Below are 14,804 nucleotides of genomic sequence, written 5' to 3' on the forward strand. Positions count from 1 at the left end.
TTCAGTGTTTTTAAATCTTCTGAGCTAACATGCAGCTGTGTAGGCTGAGCAATGCAACTAAACCACCGTCTCTTTTCTTTGTCCACAGTACCAGGGAGCACGTGACCCCGGAGATGAACAAGCTTCGTCAGAGCCTGAGGAGGAAGAAGCCCACCTACGTGCCAGAGGCCAGCAGACCGCATCAGTGGCAGGCAGACGAGGAGGCTGTACGAAAGGGCAAATGCAACTTCCCTGTTCGGGTGAGTATCCAAAGCTGCTACAGTGCTGGTCCATTCTTAACCAGAGTAATATAACAGTCATATTTCAACGTGTTTCTTTCCCAGAGGGAATATTTCACAACTTACGTCTGAAATAACCACAGTAAACACCATAATTATCATTAAGTTTTGTCAGTGTAAACAAGGGATATATATATATATATATATATATATACATACATATACATACATATATGACTGAACATAACAAAATGTCACAAGGTCATGAATGTAATCTCCCATTTTAGGTGAGGAGTAACTTCACTCTGCGTATATAGTGACATGAACCTCAGCTGAATAAATCAAAGGGCCACGCAAAAGGGCAAGGTAGAGTTTTCTGGGTTGAGGCCGAGACCGCAGTTCATTTATCACAGCTCATGCCAGTGCGTCCTGTTTAAGGACGTGCAACAATTACAGGTGCGCTGGATCCGCATTTATGCAGAACTGTATCCTTGAACATCACAGAGGAAGAACAAACTCAGATTCTGCTTCTGGACCAAGCCGCCTTAGATGGTCCATTTACCTCATACATGTAGGTGTATGTATGGTTTAATCTTTAAAACATATTTAATTAAAGAAAAAAAAAGGTATTTTCTGAGATTTGGGTTTAGACTTGGCTTTATTTTGCTTTTCTTAAAGGCCTAGTGAGAAGGATTTAGCAGCATCTAGCGGTGAGGCTGCAGATTACAACCAACTGAAACTTCTCCCGAGTGCCAGGCGTGTCGGAGAACTCAGGTGGCCGATGCAAAAATGTGAATGTCCCTATCTAGAGCCAGTGTTTGGTTTGTTCACATCTGTAAAACGACATGGTAAACTCCACGGAAGAGGACGCGCACTGTATGTAGATATAAACTAGCTTTACTGTGGAGTGTATTTACCTTTACCAAAAGATAATACAGTTGTGTATGCAGGGTTTGGCTCTATTAACTGGTACTGAATCAATTAACTGGATTGTTTTAACGACAGGAGGCATTGTTTTGATTGATTGATTTATTTAAATGTAAAGGGTAAAAACACCCACAAGGTTCACCTGCTGCTGCACATTGTCGCTGGTATTTATGTGAATCATTTTTAAACAAATTTTGCTTGTTTTTTGTTTTTTACATAATACTGTGTATTTGTTATCTGTTGGAGGACTGCAGAGCCGTGCGCTGAGAAAAAAGAATAGACTAGTCGTACAAAATAGAGGAGCTGTGCAATGCCTGCGTGGGCAAGCGTGGAGTCTGTGGTCAGTGTAGCAGCGGGCGTTGTTGCGGGCATGCTGCAGCACAGTGGTTCCCAACTGGTCCAGCCACGGGGTCCAGATTTCTTCTTAGTCATTAGTTCAAGGTCCACACAGTTTGATATATTCGGCGTCATACTTGCGTTTGGCCATATTGTCAACCTAGTTTGCTGTCTCTGTCAAGGAACTTTCAAATGTGAGACATGCGAGTCACTTGCGGTCCATTCAGAAGGGACCCACAACCCACTTTTGAACCGCTACCAGTTGTGTTGCGTCTGTGTCCCATGTATTTCCGCTGCAAGGTAAAAAAAGAAACCAACACATTTTCAGGTGATTATACACTAATGAAAACATAGTTATGGATATTAAATACCATGTCTGACAATATATTCACCTAAATCCTACACGCTGTACCTTTAAAAATTAGTTTGGCATTTTTGAATATTTGCTTGTTGGATCCAGGAGGCACTTATCTTAGCTTAGCATAAAGACTGGAAACAGGGGGAAGCAGCTAGCCTGGCTCTTTATGCTAAGCTAAGCTAATGGGTTGCTGGCTGTAGCTTTCAGTGTACAGATATGACACTGGTATCAATCTTTTCATCTAACTCTCGCCAAGAAAACAATTAAGAGTATTTTACAAAACGTTGAACTGTTCCTTTAAAAATACAAGACAACTGATTTCATTTTGATGTTTGCATTTTAAAGTTTGTTTGCAATGAACTCACTGGAAGGCAATGCACCCAAAACTGACATGAGTCATACAAACATGGCAGAGCTTGGTGCATTCCGCGTGTAAGCATAATATGACCAAAGTGTATGTAAACCTGTGGTCAACAAGAAACAGAATACCATTGATCTTCTTGGATTGGCTGCCCGTGTTATTGGCAATGTGATCAAATTACATGTCAAATAAATTCCCATTTTGATCTCAATAAGATTGAAGACCATTCCATCCAAATAGAAACCATGTGGTAATTAAATTGCCCTTGAGCAAAGTACAGACTCTTAGCTCTCAGCTCTGTGCCTCATTTGCAATCAGCAAATAAATAAATATATAAGAGGAATTATTGATGGCCCAATTTACTGATAACCAGCTCCAGTCTGAGTGTGTGCTGTCTGCCTATTGCTGAGAACCAAAGTGATTTGTTGAAGGGCTGGAGAGACAATGACAGTAAGAGATGGAGGACAGAGAGGGAGGAATGACATCGAGGTGGGGTTGTAGATTAAGGAGACCACAGGAGATGACAGGGTGAGGGATGAGGGCACACGGAGGGGACGGAGACACATTGTGAGATATGAAATGAGAGCGCCGCAGAGATATGGACCTGGATAAGAGGGGCGAGACAGGAGAAAGGCTGCAGACTGAATGAAGAAACCAGAAAGCAAAAGAAAAATACAAGGTAGAGAGAGAAAGATAACAAAGGCAGAGATGAGTGTAAGAAAAGGCGGTGTGAGAGGCAAGCTAATGGAAAATGGTCCTGATGGTAATGCTCCACAGAGTTCGCAATGAGATGGGCAGCGAAGTGGAGCTTGGAGCTTTGCAGCGAGAGATGGTAGCACTAAAAAACCTCTCAGTCTCTTTATTGCAGCTTTTCTTTCCTTCTCGTTCCTCTGTTCATCTTTCTTTCTCACATCTCTTTCTCTCCATTTTCACTCCAAATGTATTCACGACTCATGCACTATTAATGGCTGTAGCAGAGCGGTTCAACTGTACCAGAGGAAAGAAAACTGCATTCTTGAGCTCAATGCGGACAAAAAAGTTAACTTTTAGAAAATCTGAGTTTGGAAAGTTCTGAAAAATGGCCTGCCTCGATTTATGATGAATGATAGATTTTTTTTTCTCTGTACCAGCTCCACACCCACCACCTTCACTTCCTCTGGATATGGAAGTTGAACTTGTATGTGGCATTTATCCTCATGTGTCCAAAACTTTTTTCACCACTGCAGCACGTTGATAGACACCTGTCAGCTCCAGCTTGCTAACCTGACACCTGAAATTCAAGTGAGAAACAGAGGTCACTGGGGGCTGGAGCCTATCACAGCTGACATTGGGCGAGAGGCAGGGGAAACCTGGACAGGTCTCCAGACTATCACAGGGCTGACACATAGAGACAGACAACCATTCACACTCACATTGACACCTACGGACAATTTAGAGTCACCAATTGACCTGCATGTCTTTGGACTGTGGGAGGAAGCTGGAGTACCTGGAGAAAGCCGACACTGACGCAGGGAGAACATGCAACATGAAGTCATACAAGGCACAACTCCGGTGAAATGTGATCCTGTTGGCTCCTTCAACATGTGCACTGTAATTCAGTCCATTTTTGCCTCCACTTACAGCTTCGTGTTTCCGGATAGTATGGTAATCCATTATTTCTGATTGTAGAATGATTTAACTGTAGTTTGAGGTTTAAAGCTTCTGTTGTTTTAGAAATTAAAGTGATAGTTCAGGTTTTTGGACATGAAGTTGTGTTGACGCTGACCATCTGTAGCTCTGATGTGACAGTGTCACTACTGTCAACGAGCCTCCTGCTCTGAGAAATGGCTCGTAGCTTACCGGAGAAAAAGTAGTTCTTAAGATATAAGGGGGACACGTAACCAGAAGGTTTTAAGCTACAAAAAAGTATGCATGTGTTTTGTTAGACTATTTCAATAATTTTAAAACATCCCTGCATTAAATCAGACCTTGCTATCAATTGGGACTATTTTCTGGCCAGTATCACTCCGCCGTGCAGGCCCGCAAGACAGCATGCCAACAGAAATCAATTAGACAGTTCATCACCACGCCGTGCAGGCGCGCAGGATAGCAACGGCTAACGAAAACTTCATCGGCTGTTTCCAACAGAGAACCAGTAGGCTATTATTAGTGAGGAAGAAGATGTACTAGCCCTATATATACCTACTACTACAGTGCGAACACCGGCTCAGGCTCACAACACACCCTCGTCAGCTGCTGTAGGTAAACAGAGGAATACCAAAATGGTGCGAACTTGTGATTTCCCCAGCTGTGGGAATAAAAACATCACCGGCTCCCAATTCCATCGGTTTCCTGTTACAGATGAGCAGGAACAGGACAGCACCTCACATTCCCACTGTCACACCAGTCCTTATTCACCATAAAGCACAGACTTCGTCTGCTTCCTTCAACAGAGCAGCTCTGTCAGATTGATATACAGAAAAAGAGCCTCTTGGTTGAATGGTGCTGTCCAGGATTTTTGGGTGAAACAAAGGATATTACAGTTTCTGATGTTCTGTTGTAAACTGATGCAGGCACGGAGATTGTTCAGTTTATTATCCAACGCTTGTACAATAGCTAGCAGGACGCCAGTTCATCAGAAAGATCCATGTGATCGGGCGCTGTTTAAAAACTCATCATAGATGACAGCAGTGTATACAGCCATGTTTCTTTGAAAAATTAGGAGTTGTAACTTGAGTTGTTCCAATACTGATACCAGTTTGGAAATGCCTGTGATACTGCCTAAAATGCTGGATGGGGTATACGTTATACAAGGATCCAATACAACATACTTAACTGATAAAGTAGTTTTACACCCAGATAAAACTGCAGTTTTCCCATAGATCAGTTCTTCTCCACCCTCATAGCCTACACAGCAGGTTGTGCTGTGCAGCCCCTGGCAACTACTGTTTGAGAGCAGCAAGGAATTGATTTCTGGTAAATAATGCAACGTTAGCTGTTAGCAAAATGTCAGGAGTCTGGTTATTTCTATGCTGTCATTCTCTGTATGTATTTGTTCATGTTTTACAAAGGATTTAACTTGAGCCAGGCCACACAACAATGTAACAATCCGTTCACATCCATACAGGGTAGTAGTATAGCTGTTATTTATTTATGTGGTGTCAGATGGGTACTTGTTATCGGCCGATACGCAAGTTCAGGTATCAGAATCAGTACTGGGAAGGAAAAAAAAATCTCTAGTTGTTACAATGTGTTTTTCATCCAAAACCATCACTGTCACCATGTTGCCAAAGTGATCACCAAATATTTGGACCGGAGCTATCTAGCAGAATTTCAGGAACAGGGCAACACCTCAACCTTTTACCCTCCTGCATATATACCCACTAACCCACTCCTCCTGATTCGCTCTTGTATTCTTTGTCCCGCTGTCCAATCCCATCCTCTCTTTTCCTCTCTTCATCTCCTCTATGTAGAGTCCTGAGGGGATTCGTGGTACGCGGGTGCTATGGCAGATCCGCTGTTGTACACTACAAGCAATCCAAGCCTCGCACATTAGTCACATTTCTCTTGAATAAAACTGTAAAAATGCAATTTAATGATGGTGTGGTTCTTGCCAGTAAAATATTCATTAAACAGTCAGAAACACACATTAACAGTGTGAGCCATCTTATACTTTAAAATAGACATTTTTTCCTCCCCAATTTCTTCACAAAGCTGTTCTCCACCTCATCAGAATCCAGGGCTATAACCAGATGGCTAGATGCTAATTAATAATGATGCACTTTGAACATTTTCCACCCATTACTTTTGCAGTTTTCTAAAAACAAAAAAAGACTTCTCATGTTCCTCTCCTCACAAGCTCTCACTCATTAATCCTTGTTTGTTTTCTACCCCCCGCATGTGTGTGTATCTAATAATGACATCGCTCTGAAAACTGTTTATTCGTGTTCTGTGAGCGTAAAGCAATTCCGCTCTCATTCATAAATCTGCCACACATATTGTTTACAACAGGTATTTCAGTTTGGGGACCAATCTCTACAAAACTCAGAGCTCTCCTTAAAACTTCCTGTTGCCTCACCGCTTGGCTTCTGACTAGAGCAGAGCAGCGGGGAGCTTTAATTGTGTCCCTGTAGGCTCTCCGTACACCACAGAGCAGAGCACTGGAGAGACAACAAAAGGGGATGTGAGCCTATAAATTATTTCAGACCTCCCCTCTCTCTCCTGTCTTTATTATCAGCAGCAACTTGCGGCCGTAAATCCAGTACGGGAGCCTATTAGCTACTCTCCTGTCAATTTGGTAGCACTCAGAAATACTGATCGGGACTAATGAGGCTTTGGTAGCTTTTATGTCACTTTGTCTCTTTTTTTTTTGTTTGTTTGTCTTGACATAGTTTTCATTTCAGCTCAGTCTGCTTTATTGGCGTGACGGTGAGATGAAGAGTAAAGCCAAAACATGAAAACTGTGAAATCAAAAACTTCATAACAATCAGGGTCTGTTGTATAATATCGCTGCTCTCTTTTCTCCGCAGTACCTGGGGTTGGTCGAGGTGGAGGAGTCGAGAGGGATGCACGTATGCGAGGAGGCAGTGAAGAAGCTTAAAGTTGTAAGTATACCACACACACTCTCTCACACTCACACACATGCACGCACACCTCCCCTGCTGCAGCACTGGAGGTTCATTTTGTTGTGCCGAGGCAGTTACAAATACTCACCCCAAGGATCTGCAAACTTCACTGGAGCTCATTATAGACCCAGTTGCGCCAAGCTCGTGCAATAACACCCACACCCACACCCACCCACACACACACACACACACACACACGTTCAATACTTTCTGCAGTTACCTTCTTGTTATTTTCTCTTCTTTACCTCTTTCATCTCCCGCCTCGCCCTCACTGGTGGGTCTTCTTCCATATCTGTCCGTCTGTCTGTCTGTCTAATCCCACTACGTGCATGAGAGTAGAACATAAACACATATACATGCTTACTGACACACACACACATACTCACACACATAGTCTGCCCCCCTGGGAAGCTGGATTCGGACAGGGAGCGTGTGAACAGAGTGACACAGACCAGCCAGTGTCAGACAGCCACACACACACTCAGCAGTGAAGAAAACCGGAGTTTGTGTCGCTTTCTGCTCAGGGCTCTTTTGATGAAACAGCATTAAAGGACTAGTGTGTTGGATTTAGGGGGATATATCACCTGATCCATTTGTTTTGAAGAGGAGGAGACCTCTGTGGATAATTGAGCTTTCGGTAAAAACCTCCCGAACGTCTGAATCTTCAGCTATGCGCGATGAAAGGAAAGCACACTTAAGCAAGTCCAAGGCCAGCAGCCTGTCTCCGACATGCCAAATAATGTTGGAGGAAAAGTTTTTCTGCTTTATTAGTGTTTTTACTGGTTTAAATCACCTGGCTATTTGTTTTAGAGAGGAAGAGACCTCTGTGGATAATTTGACTTATGGCAAAAAAAAAGGTGAACACACAGTAGTAGGTGAAGAGCAGTGACGAGCAGAACAGCATTGGAAAAACACTGAATTTCAGTGTAAAACTACTTTATTCAGTCTTTTGACCAATTTAAATCCCTTGGTTCATTTGTTTTGGAGAGGAAGAGACGTCTGTGGATAATTCGGCTCCCAGTAAAAACCTCCTGAAGTTCACACTTGGCACATAGGAGATGTTTCAGCCAGTCGGAGTCTGCAATGCTCACCACTAGATGCTACAAAATCTTATGAATCCAATATAATGCTCCTTTAAACTTCACTGTCATATAAAAATCAGGTTGCCCAACAAAACTGCAGAGCAGCACATTTTCTATAGTCAGCATGCACTCATCTTAAACCTGATTCCCCTAAGTAGGAATGTAACTTTATTTAACAAAAGGCACCACTTTGTCAGAAAATCTCAGAGAGTTAACTGAATCACAGCCAATTTCATACATTCACTCTAGTCTCCTTCTCCTCTCACCACCGTTTCCTTTCATTGTTTCTCTCCTCTGATTCTCCCCACCGGATCGACTCTTTTCCATCTTCCATCTACATCAGCATCTTTCCTTAGCGGTGTTATCACCTCTCCGCAGTTGCTCACACTGAAAACTTTCTACCAGCTATCCCTATCTTTTGTTCCCCCCGCTCCACCTCCCAATTTAGCTTTCCTCCCCTTCCCTGCTCTTTTCCCTCCATCACTCTCAGTTTCTTCACCTCTGTTCTCACTCCTGCTGTCTTCCTCTCAATGGGATTATGCAAAAACTGAGGCTCCTTGTCGCTTCACTGTGGGTTTCAAAGTCATTTCCTGCAGTGCTCCTGCTTTCTGTTTCCCTTACTTACACACAAACTCATATGCAGACTCATGTGCGCATGAAGACACGCACGTACACACACACGCTTCCACGCTCGCATGGAGATGTTGCTTTTTTAGTCCATGTATTTTTAGCCGGGCGCATGCTGAGTGTGTTATTAGCTATGCCTGGTGCCCTCCTCTGGAGAAATGAGTCTTAGTGCCAGCTGGCACAGTTTTTACCTCTGCCCGCCTCTCCGCTCTTAACCTACCACTACGTCATCTGCTGTAAGGATGTAATGATCACTTCACATTACCATGAGTAGTAGTAAAAGTCGCTTTTACATACTCGTAGCTTGTTGATCGCACCTTTATGAGAATGAAGGAACATCTGATGAAACCACTGAAATACCTTTTCTATATAACTTGGTCACCAGCATCTGAAGTAATAAATTACTTACTGCTATTTTTTCTGTCTTTCCAGAGTGGGAAAAAGACAGTCAAGGCAGTATTGTGGGTTTCAGCTGATGGACTCAGGGTGGTGGATGACAAAACTAAGGTAAGCAAACACATATTTATGTGTGTGTTGAGTCCGTCTCTGTGTTCCATCATCATCCCCTCTGTTTCCTCTTTGTATCTACCTCATCACTCACTTGGAAACAAGGACTGCCTCACGTACAATACACACCACACAGGTATTCTTTATACATCTTCATTCTCAGTTTCTGACAACAATAACATAGCAAGAAAAAAAATAGATGTTTTCCATCTTCAGACCAACAAAAGTCGCATTCTGTCCCAGTTTGATGACACCACCTTATGGCTGACAACAGAAGGATGCACTATGCACCTACTGTCTGGATGCTCCAAGGCTAGTTTTGGCCCCTGTATGTGTATGTGTGTGTGTGTGTGTGTTCAGTTTCAGAGCTGACATATGTGACTCATGGTCTCTTGCTGAAGGTGCTTAGTGGGGGAGGGAAGATCAAGTAAACACAGACACACACACATGCACTTGAGGAGTGTCTGGCGGCCAGGGAGGCCTCCTACAGAGTGAGTGCAGCTCGCTGTGGCTCTATTGAAAGCCAAGCAGAATAAAGAGCAGCAGAGAATAGAGGAGAGAGGAGAGCCCAACGGGGCAGCCTCTTCTTTCTCTCACTTTCCTTTTTTTATGTTGAGAGGCCACACACATGACCTCACCCCTCCAACTCTTCCCCCACTTTAATCCCCCTCTTTACTTTCTTTCAGTGATGTATCTCATCTAAACATATTAAAGGATAAGGCTGGCAATATCTTAGAATTTTCTTCCAGTCTAAAAATCCCAAAACCAACAATGAGTGAAAACATTGGATGATAGTTCCTTTATTACAATGAACATGACCTCTGGCTTGGTGCTTACAATGGCCCAGACACACTAAACCAACTTCAGAGAACTTGCTGCATTGCCCGACGCCGCTGTGTCTCAGCCAAAAAAGTTGCACAGGACCACACTGCGGAGCCAACGGTCAACCAGCACATATTTTCTGCACCTGTGTGAGAAGAAATAAGTCTTAACACCGGCAGACGGCGGCCATGTATAATCCTCATTCACAAAGGGAAACCGGAAGACCATCTTGACGCTAGTTAGGGAGTTAGCACATTAACAACACTTGACAGAATTAGTTGACAGTGAGTCAGTATCTATAACACCTTTAACATAAAAGAACAAAGACATGAGTAAACAGTTTTCTTTTCTTTAACAGACATTCACATGAATTGGACCTGTATTTGGACACATGCGCTCAGCCTTTACCCACTCTGTGAACCTTTTAATGAAAACCACAGAAGCACAGTTAATTTATTGGCATATTTTCCACTTCAAGCAAGTTAAACGTCACGTTCAAAAAAAATCTAATCAATGTTTCTCCTTTATATTCAGCATTTCCTTTTCAGTACATCATGGTTAACAGTGCTATGATCAGTATTTTTATGCAAACAGTGTATGAAATGACGATTTGTAATGTCAAAGGTGTCAGTCCAGACAAACCCATGGACCACTGCAGTTCCTCTCAGCTTTACAGAGCAGTCGAATGTCTTTTAATTTGTTGCAGCAACTTCACTGTGTCGCTTCACTTCCACCGCTCCCATCAGCATAGTGTCGAGATGCGCCCAGTTATTTTCAGCAACACACCTCTGATGAACCCACTGAACACTACAAGCCCAGCACCAAACCACAGACAGACACTGTTAGTGACATGCTGGTGAACATAGCGAAGCATTTAGCAGCTAAAGAGCCAGATATTTCTCTCAGGAGTTGGTGGAGATTAAAAACGAGCTAAAGGAGATGACTCCAAAGCAATGCTAATGTTGCTGTGTCTCAGCTGGATGTGTAAATCAGCCACTGTTTGCTAAAACATTATCCATAACATCTTTACAAGGTGGTGATATGTCAATGTTGTGTTCACAGCTTGATGCACTGCTCACAACTGGCCAAAAAAACCCAAACCGACCTGGAGTCACAGAAATATGTAACCGCAGTGGTGGCAGGTGTTGTGCAGGAATTACATTCCAAACAATGATAGTGGAGAGTCAATTAGGAAGCTTTGTTTCGGCAGACACATGAATTCCCTGGTTTAACGATATCATGCATTGCGTTGGTTAATATTACGACCTCGTAGGCAAAGAGGGAGTAAGTCAATAAGGGAGGAGGCCAGGGTGGTAAGGGGGTCAACAAAAGCCGGACTTTCACCTGGGAGGCCACTGTTTGTGTCCTGTGTCAAGCTGAAAGTCAACGTGGACTTCTTTTAACTTAATGTACTTAACATCCCTTACATTCTGACATCACGTTACATAACATACATACATTGTACTTTGGTCCCGTACGTAACAAGCAAAGAAATTTACCCAAAAACATGATTTTCTACAAAAATTAACCCTATGGGCCCGAATGACGCATAGTGCGTCCAAATTCACACCCGTTCTTCTCTGTGTATTTTCTCCGCGACTGTGCGTCATAGCGAGAAACCACGCATATCACGTGAAACAGTGGACCTGTGGCTTTCCGAGAAGGCCAAGCACTTGTCGGTAGTTCAATGTTTTCACAGCGAAAAAAAATGATAAAGTTACACTAAAATGATGTATAACAGAGCTTTCATACAGCTTTGCACACACATTACTGTTGGATGGATTCCTTGAGAACACAGGCTCACACAGAAATGCCACGCATATCACATGAAAGCGCAGGACTAGAGCTTTCCAGGTGTGCTGTCATCCCATCACGCTATAAATACAGATTGATTGTCTAAAAAATAAAAACCTGACGAATTTCTTTACAATCCATTATACAGATCTTGTTATCAGTCACTTCATATAGTGAGGAATATCGTATCTTACCACGTCTTAGGCTTGCGTGTGTTTCTCCCTGTCTATCCACATTTGTAGTCCGGCTTTCAAGATGCAAATATCTCCATATTGTCCAGTTGACACTCCATCAAACTTTGTATGACAAGACCAGCCACTTCACCTTTGCGCACCCAGACAACTGCAGCCTAATTATGCATGCTGACAGGGCCGTAGTCACCATATACATTGAGGGGGACACGTGCCCCCCCACCAATGCCCAAAATGTTCCCCCAGTATACAACTGAAACTGAAAAACAAATATTATCTTGGAGGACATCATTGCACTTGGTTGACTATTTTTCTATTATGTTAGATGTAAATATTGTATGGTGAGATACATGTAAAAATGTAAGAATTTAGTCACACTGATTTGTTTTTTTCATTGATATAAAAATCAATATAAAATACAGGCACATAGAAGGACATGGAATGATGGCAAATCTGGTTAGCCCAGATTGTCCTGAAAAAAACAAGATATAGCATTTGTATGTAGCCTTTAAAAATGACTGTGATATGAGCTTAAAAGTAAAGGCAGTAAAAATACCCCAAAAACGCCTAGGGCCCAAAGGGTTAACCAAGTACTTTTGGAGCCGAAACCCAAGTGTACTGCCACCATTTATTTACAACAAAGTATGCGTCACCACAGCGTAATACGGTGTTCAGAGGTTGTGGTCATCTTATGTATTTCTGTGACATCACGTTGCCCTAAACCCTGACAGCCTCCTCCACCTTCTGTCTTTATTTCTCGCCTCCTCATCATCTTTTATCATCAGCTCAACCTCCATCTATGAATCAGCAAGTGCACTTATTAACGCCCACATGGCCATTATTCAGATGCTTTCCCACAGTGAATGTACTGTATATATACAGTATGTGAGTGTGCGATCGAGACACAGCTCCACATGACCTTGCTAATGCATCAATAGAAAAAAACAGTGAAGTCTTTTTTTTGTGCTCAAGGCAGAGAGGCTGCGTAGATGAGACACTCTGAGTCACATGCTGCTGCTGCTGCTGGTATTCTTCTTCCTTTCAGTGAATGTCGGGACATGGCCTGAGTCACCTTTACCAACAAACACACACTTTCTTCTTGCGCTTTTCATCAAAAATACACCACGCATGAGCAAACGGAAGTCTATATCTCACACCAGCACATACAGTATTATGTGCTTCTAGTAACACAGAGCATCTTACTGTACCGGTGATGAAGAAGCACACACGAAGCACATTGCTCTCTGCTCAGCCTTTCACCTCAGTACCAGCATCCCCCTTCATTCACTAATTGGCCCACAATGAATGGACCGTTATTCTTCTGCCTCTTTATTCTTCTATCCCGTCCTCATCCTCCCTCTTCCTCTCTCCTCTCTTTGTTTTTGGCGACACTGGAGGAGTGGGAGGAAGTGAGTGGATGAGTGTGTGAACCATCTTCCCCTCTTTTCCCTTTCTTGTCCCTCTCGCCTCTTGTTTTCCTTCTCTTTCTGTCCTCGGTGAGTCAAAGAGGTGAGCTGAGGGCCCCTTAATGTACACAGAGAAAGAGAAGGGCCCCTTTTAGTTTCCTCTGTAGTGACTATAGACACTGAGACGGGCTGAATAACCCTTTTATTGAAGGAAGGGCAAGTGGTGGAAACATCTCCGAGATGAAAAGGGGGTTCAGTGTCATTAGTCTGTAGTCGCTTTCCTTTCTGTCCTCGGTGGATGTGTAAATAGGTTGGACTGAGAGGGGTTGCATGGGGTTAGCTGAGGTTGAAAGCACTGTGTCAAGTATTGGATCAGCCTACAAGCTGGCGTGCTATATTTCCTGTCCGTCATCGGTTAAGCCGCTGCTTGGAAGACAAAACCACATCAGATGTGATTTGATGCAGTCTACCTGCTGGAACACTATGATTGGCTTAACTGTATTGTGTGCGCTGTCAAATCTGATTGTCTCTGACCTCTCTGTCTGTGTTTCTCGCTCAGGACCTCATTGTGGACCAGACCATAGAGAAGGTTTCATTCTGCGCTCCTGATCGTAACTATGACAAGGCCTTCTCCTACATCTGCCGAGACGGTACTACCAGACGGTGGATGTGCCACTGCTTCATGGCTCTCAAAGACTCGGTGAGGGAACAATTAACCTCCCATCCACCCTTTGGGGATTTTCTCTATAGGAGTTACAGGAGCTGGACCAGCATCTGCAGTCTCATTCAGCATTTCCTTCAATGGATTGTCTAAAAAAAATTAAATGTGTTCTGATTGACAAATTGCTATCCACTATGGCACTTATATCTGTTCTATAGGACCAGTTAATGGTATTCCTTAAATTTGAAAACCTTAGGCATGCTGCCAAGGCTCAATAGGGTGCTCAAATGGTAAATGGATAGACTTGCATTTATATTGCTCCTTTCTCGTCTTCCGACTACTCAAAGTGCTTTACACTGTGTGCCACATTTACCCACTCGTACAAACATTCATGCACAGGCTGCCTTGCCGGGTGCCAATCTGCTCATCAGGATCTAATCTAATCTAATCAATTACACACACACCCACACACCGATAGCACGGCCTTCGGGAGCAATTTGGAGTTCAGTGTGTTGCCCAAGGACACCTCGTCAAGCACACTGGAGGAGCCAGGGATTGATCTGCTGGACAGAAATAGCATTAGAATATGAAACCCTTATGAATTTGGCAAAGTTAAACTTATGCAATCGCAACTTCTTCCACAAAGATAATATTCAACAAAGCTCTCATCTCATGAATTTACTTCAAGTTTGCAGCTGTATTCTCTGCTGCTGTCTGTAAACTTTTTAAGCTGCTGTTACTACAAACAGACAGGCCAAGCAGCAGCCTCCGAGGCTGAGAAATGAAGCCGATGTCCAAGTGCCAAAAACTGCAGTTCCTCCAATGGCCACTTGAGGCTGGCTCCGAAACAGTCAATCCCCATAGACGTGCTGCCCAGCTTTACAGCAGAAATAAACATGTTTGCAGCCAG

General features: G+C 43.2%; 1 protein-coding gene across 2 annotated transcripts in view; it reads left to right on the forward strand.

Moving 5' to 3' along the window:
* Positions 1 to 14,804, forward strand: part of numbl (NUMB like endocytic adaptor protein) — an 83,056-nt gene that overhangs the window by 58,206 nt on the left and 10,046 nt on the right. For both annotated transcript variants that reach the window (XM_050071342.1, XM_050071351.1), the window contains exons 2-5: positions 89 to 239; positions 6,709 to 6,783; positions 8,946 to 9,020; positions 13,793 to 13,933. In XM_050071342.1, coding sequence (XP_049927299.1) covers positions 114 to 239; positions 6,709 to 6,783; positions 8,946 to 9,020; positions 13,793 to 13,933 — 417 coding nt within the window. In that variant the 5' untranslated portion in view covers positions 89 to 113. The remainder of the gene's footprint in view (positions 1 to 88; positions 240 to 6,708; positions 6,784 to 8,945; positions 9,021 to 13,792; positions 13,934 to 14,804) is intronic.

This window comes from Epinephelus moara, chromosome 2 (genome assembly GCF_006386435.1).
Source record: "Epinephelus moara isolate mb chromosome 2, YSFRI_EMoa_1.0, whole genome shotgun sequence".
NCBI lineage: Eukaryota > Metazoa > Chordata > Actinopteri > Perciformes > Serranidae > Epinephelus > Epinephelus moara.